Here is a 5,190-nt window from a genome sequence, read left to right as displayed (position 1 = left end):
GAACAGCGATTTAACAGCGTCAAGCAGAAAAGCTAGGTGAGGCAGAGGTCGCGCCGTAACTCCAGAGTGGCAAAGATAGCTGATCATGGAGCGGCGTCGTCACCAGAGGCAGCATCCTCGGAGCCAAGGATGGCATCAAGCTGCTCGTCGTCAGCACCGCGGAGCAGAGCAATGGCAGCAAGGTCCTCGGAGGAGGCAGGAGGGGCCTCGGGCTAGTGGAGGCGTGCCTCCTGGATAGCACGGCCAATGGCTGTGTCGACATCCGCGGCGGAGAGGCGAGCAGCCTTGGCCTTGACGGCTTTAGCAAGCATGGGGGAGTAGTAGGCTTGCTTGCCAGCCAGCCGTGCACTCCGCTGCAGCTTGTCCTTGGAGACGGACTGATCGCGCTCTGACTTGCGGCGTGCCTTGCGAATGATGCACTCGTGGGTGTCCAGGTCTTGCAGGGGGAGGGCTGCGTCCAAGGGTACATCAGTCAGTGGCAGATAAGCAGAGGGTGAGAGATTAGATTGATTAAGCACGGGAGGGGTAGATTCGTTACCAGCAGCATGGGAGGACTCACCCGCGGTGAAAGTGAAGGAGGGCGGCACAGCAGGTGCGTCTGCAGGAGAGGGGACCGCAGAGAACGCAGAGGCGCTGGACTGAACCAGCGGGCCGGCGGCCAGAGGAGCGGTAGGCAGGTTAGTGCACGGGCTAGGTGGCACCACGGCACCCACCTGGGCAACCGGGCGTATGACAGGTGGGGCATGAGTGTCGGAAGGGAGTGCATGCACCACGTCTAGCGAGTCTGAAGTGGCATGCAGGAGCGGTGCATGCATGTCATCTGAGGCGGTCGAATCGTCGTCGGAAATGATGAGAGACAGGCGTCGGGAACCATGGAGGGTGAGAGGTGAGGCCAGAGATGACTGGTTTGTGTCGGTTTCATGAGACTCAGAAGGGGCATGGGGGGCGACCGGCCTAGTGCCACCGTAGGTGGGATCGGCGCGCCACCCCACACGTATCACGGAGACTACAGGAGCAAGGTGAGTAGGGGAGAGCGGCCGCGGGGAGGCCCGCTAAGAGGGAGGAGCAGAGTCACCGTCAGAGGAGCCATCACTAAACGGGTTGGCACCATCACCGTGGTGCCAGCGGGAGACCTCTACAACTTTGGCGATCTTAATCTCGTTTATGGGTGGGATCTGAATGACAATGCCTGGAGGGGCTGGCTTGCCAGATTGGAGAAGGACGAGGGCACGGACCAACGTGTATTCCATATCGTGGAGGCAGAAATCGTCAATGGCGCACACGTCGCCAAGGAAAGTGAGGGCGAAGCGTATGCCATCCTCATGCCATAGCTCATGTGGAAACTCAGAGACTTCGACCTCAGCAAGGTCAGTGTATATGGCAATGGAGCGGTCGACGTGCTCGACCGGCTCAATAGTGATAGAGTTTCCCTCGTACTCGATGGGGCTGTGGCTGAGCACGTCATTGCGTGCAGATGGTGTGTGAAAGGTGAGGCAGGCGATCCCCCTCCAGGAGCCGCCCATGATAAAGGCAGGGTTGCCGCAAGTGTGCTGGATGGCTCGATGGATGAGGGGAGTGGGGTTGGGGACGGCTGTGCGAAGGTGGACGAAAGCAAAGCGACGCGGGCAGTGAACGAGACAAGGAGGAACTGCGACTAGTGGCATGTCTCCATAGGGAGGCAGCAGCCCGGCCTCATGGGCCGGACAGGGCAGATCCTCTACAGTGTCTGTCTCAGAGACGTGAGACGATGCTCTGGTGTATTGTGAGGCGAGGAAGACGTCGGCGAGCCGGTCCCTCAGTTCTTGTGTGTTGAAGGGTGGAGAGTGCGTGTGGTTGAAAGCTGGTGGGAGTGAGGTAGGTGTGGATGGAGGTGCAGAGGGTCGTGGTGGGGAGGGAGGTGGCGGAGCTGGAGGGGCGGAGCCGACCGGAGTGCCGTGGAGGATGAAATGTGAGGGGACGCAGAGAGCGGGGAAAGGTTCGGAGAGGATGATGGGGACGTCACTGATCATGAGTGTGTGGGATGCGCGAGCCGCCGTCGACGAGGAGCCGGCGGAGTCCATGCTGCGAGTGCCAAAGGCTGGATTAGGTTGAGAATGGAAAGCGTCGGGAAGGGGAGGGAAGATGGGCCACATGCGCCTGTACCTGTAGTCACGGCTGCGGTGGGCGTTCCTCCAGCAGCGGGCACAGCGGACTGGGTCACGGAAATCTTCAACGAGGTGATCTAGAGGTAGGCAGCGAAAGCAGCGCTGCTTTCTTTGTGTTGGAGGAGAAGTGTGAGAGCATCGATGCGGAGTGGGGAGACGGCGAGGGGTTATATAGGGAGGGGAGAGGGTGCGGGTGGCTGTGATCGAGGGGGGAGGAGAGAAGGGCATCTCTGTACGAGCTCGTCGGTTTGTGGTTGGACTGCACGGGTGACATATCCGCCGTCAGGGTGGCTGGGCCCATTGCGTGTGAAAGGGAGCGAGGGGGCGACGGGCAGGGGCGTGGTGACCGAGCGGCCGACGTAGGCTTGGCAGAGGGATTAGGCTTGATCATAAGGTCTAGATGCTGGTCATGGGTAGCGGGAAGGGTCTGTGGCGACGGGCAGGCGTGCGGACTCGTCGGTTCCCAAGGCGAGATTCGCTGCAGATACGTTCATCGGGGGCGCGCGTGGGGTGACAGGGGGCGGCGCAGACGTACCCAGATTAGACGCGGGGCGGGCAATCAGCTCATCCAAAATTGGCACGGACAAAGAGACAGAGAGTAGGTTCTGGGGGCTCGCGCCAGCTCGATCCACATGCGCCGAGCCAGGAGCAGCGTGCGGATCTTTTGATAGATTTGGTGGGGCAGGGGGCGCCGCACCGCCATCATGATGCATGGGGTGGGCCAGCGGTGCATGCGCAGCAGGGCGGACGTGGTGCAAGCGTGCGACCGAGGTGGGCTGCAGTGTCATGCGGGTCTGGAGATGCCGGCGCTCAAAGGGGCCAAGAATGGAGTCTGATCGAGGGGGCAATGTAGGGTAAGCAAACTTAGTGTAATGATGGAAAAAAACGACTGCAGTGAGCAATGGCTTGTTCGAGCTGGTCAAAGAGGAAGATCCGAAACCCTTCAAAACCTATGGACCCCAGATTGAGGATTTAAATTTTAATTGATCGGGAGAGGACGCCAGACTTGTACACATGATCATGAACTTTGACTGCTAGAAAATCTTGTTTGACCGAAAAGCAGTGGTTTAGGGCAGATTCTACTAATAGTTCATTATATTAGGCCTAACATTAATTGGTAGGAAGGTGACCCAAAACAAATGCGTGTGTTGGGTGTAATTTGCATGTGGTGTAAGCTGGCAGGAGCGGATAACATTAAGCATACGGTAGAAAAGCTTATACCAGGCCGTTGATGACGCTCCTTAGAGAGAACAATAGTTGTGGACGCAGGTGGCAGCAGAGCAGGATCGACTGCCGTCGGCGAGGAAGACGTAGGCCCGATAGACGACGGCGAGGCCGACCCCGATGGTGAGCATGAAGCACGCCCCGTAGGCGCACGCCAAGGGAAGCGGAGTAGGATGCCCAGCTTGTGAAAGTCACCCATAGAAGCGATGAGCGCGGCAACGCCAGTCGAAGCCATAGTGAAAGAGAAGCAGGAATCTCCGTCGTCCGTGACGTTGAATTGGTGGTGGATGCCGCCGAATAGGCAAGCTAGGATGAGACCCATCGTGGTGGCATCAATGGTGAAAGGGAACTGTATGACGCGCGCATACATGCGGCATCCATGCGGTTGGTTTGGTGGACGCTGGGAGACGAGCGAGCGACATTGTGCCCATGCTACGCTTTCAAAGTGGAGACCCATATCCTCTGGAATTTGGAGCAGGTGAGCCAACGGCATGCATGTGGCAATGTGGGGCGGAGAAGGTGGGATCGGAGGTAGGGTTCTCACAAAAGAGAAGGAGTATGCGCATAAGCAGAGTGTGGATTGTGCGAGGATGATCTCTGCTATACGCGCAGAAGCAACATGGAAGCAATAAACGAGGGGAGAGCATTGGGCAACGAAGAAATCAGCGGCAGCACCGCCAAGGACAGCCTGAAGCAGGGCGGCGACGATAGTGGCATCAAGGAGGCGGTTGGAGTAGTGGAAGATGATGTAGAGCGGCGAGGCGAGGTGGACAGCGGAGGTGGTGATGTCGAGGCGGAGGTAGTACGAGGCATCATCCTCGAACTCCAAGCCCATGGCATTGCCACAGCCCAGGGAGCAGCGGAGCGCAACCTGCCCGGCTTTCACATAAGGCAGGTCAAAGAATGGCGATGGTGGAGGAGCTACTGTGGGGAGGAGCTCGTCTAGAGGACTGGTGGCTAGAGTTGGCTCCGGCGAGAAGGTGGCCGGAGGTTTTTTGGTGGCTGGTGGTTGGCCCTCCTCCGATGAGATGGAGGAGGGGGGAGCGGGAGCGGGAGCCATCGAGAACCTTAATGAAAACTTAGGAAGAAAGAAACTCGAGCTAGCACGACGCGTGCGCACCGACACAGGTTTCCGAATCACGATCATGCTGGAAAACTTTTTCTTCCGCAAGCTCGACAATTTCTTTAGTCAACGCTTGAGAATTTGGATCCTCCTCGTCCACCAGTTTACACATCAACATCATGTCACCATCATCTCCTTGCTGGGCAATGAGCGCCTTCTACTTCGGTGCTTCCTTGCGGTCAGCCTTGAAGTGACCGACAGCGTATTGACGGGGGGGGGGGGGAGAGTATGGCAGCAAATGTAATGCACAATACAGAAGAGTTATTATATATTACAAAAACAAACTGGAAATTGACGCCAGTTCAGGCAGGCAGCCAGGCATTGGACCAACAGCCAGGCATGATTATTACATGCATAAAGGCAACATGAGCTTCTTACTCCGCTCCCAATTCCATTGGACCATTATTCATATGCATGCGATATCAATGTAAGAGCAAATCACACCGGCTGTCCTCTTCAGTTAGAGTTAGGTGATGTTGTTTTGTTGTCAAGCTGCTGCTTCCTAAAATACGCCCTCCTCATCAACAGGTCATCAGTGACACGAAGAGCGCCAAACACCCCACCGATTTGGCTCTGTGCGTTGCATTCCTCGACCGAGGAGTTTTCTGAGCAACAATTTCTGTAACATTTTCTCTTTGGGTCAAATTGCTCAAAGAAGCCCGCGTCGTTGGCGGTTTCGAGCGTCGCCGGGAGCGTCTT

General features: G+C 57.2%; 1 protein-coding gene across 1 annotated transcript; it reads right to left on the bottom strand.

Annotated features, from left to right (window-relative positions):
* Positions 1-3,242: 3,242 nt before the first annotated feature.
* On the bottom strand, positions 3,243-4,428 carry LOC125533258. The gene is made up of 2 exons (XM_048696967.1): positions 3,349-4,428; positions 3,243-3,248 (listed from the first exon to the last, which is right to left on the bottom strand). Exons 1-2 carry the CDS (start codon positions 4,426-4,428, stop codon positions 3,243-3,245), a joined length of 1,086 nt encoding a protein of 361 aa, XP_048552924.1.
* Positions 4,429-5,190: the final 762 nt, after the last annotated feature.

The sequence above is a fragment of the Triticum urartu genome, chromosome 1, assembly GCF_003073215.2.
Source record: "Triticum urartu cultivar G1812 chromosome 1, Tu2.1, whole genome shotgun sequence".
Taxonomy (NCBI): Eukaryota; Viridiplantae; Streptophyta; class Magnoliopsida; order Poales; family Poaceae; genus Triticum; species Triticum urartu.
The sequence above is the reverse complement of the archived record's forward strand: the minus strand, read 5'-3'. Positions and strand labels throughout refer to the sequence as shown.

Excerpts from the sequence above, each read along its gene's own strand:
- LOC125533258 (XM_048696967.1), bottom strand. The coding sequence starts at position 4,428 with ATGGCTCCCGCTCCCGCTCCCCCCTCCTCCATCTCATCGGAGGAGGGC.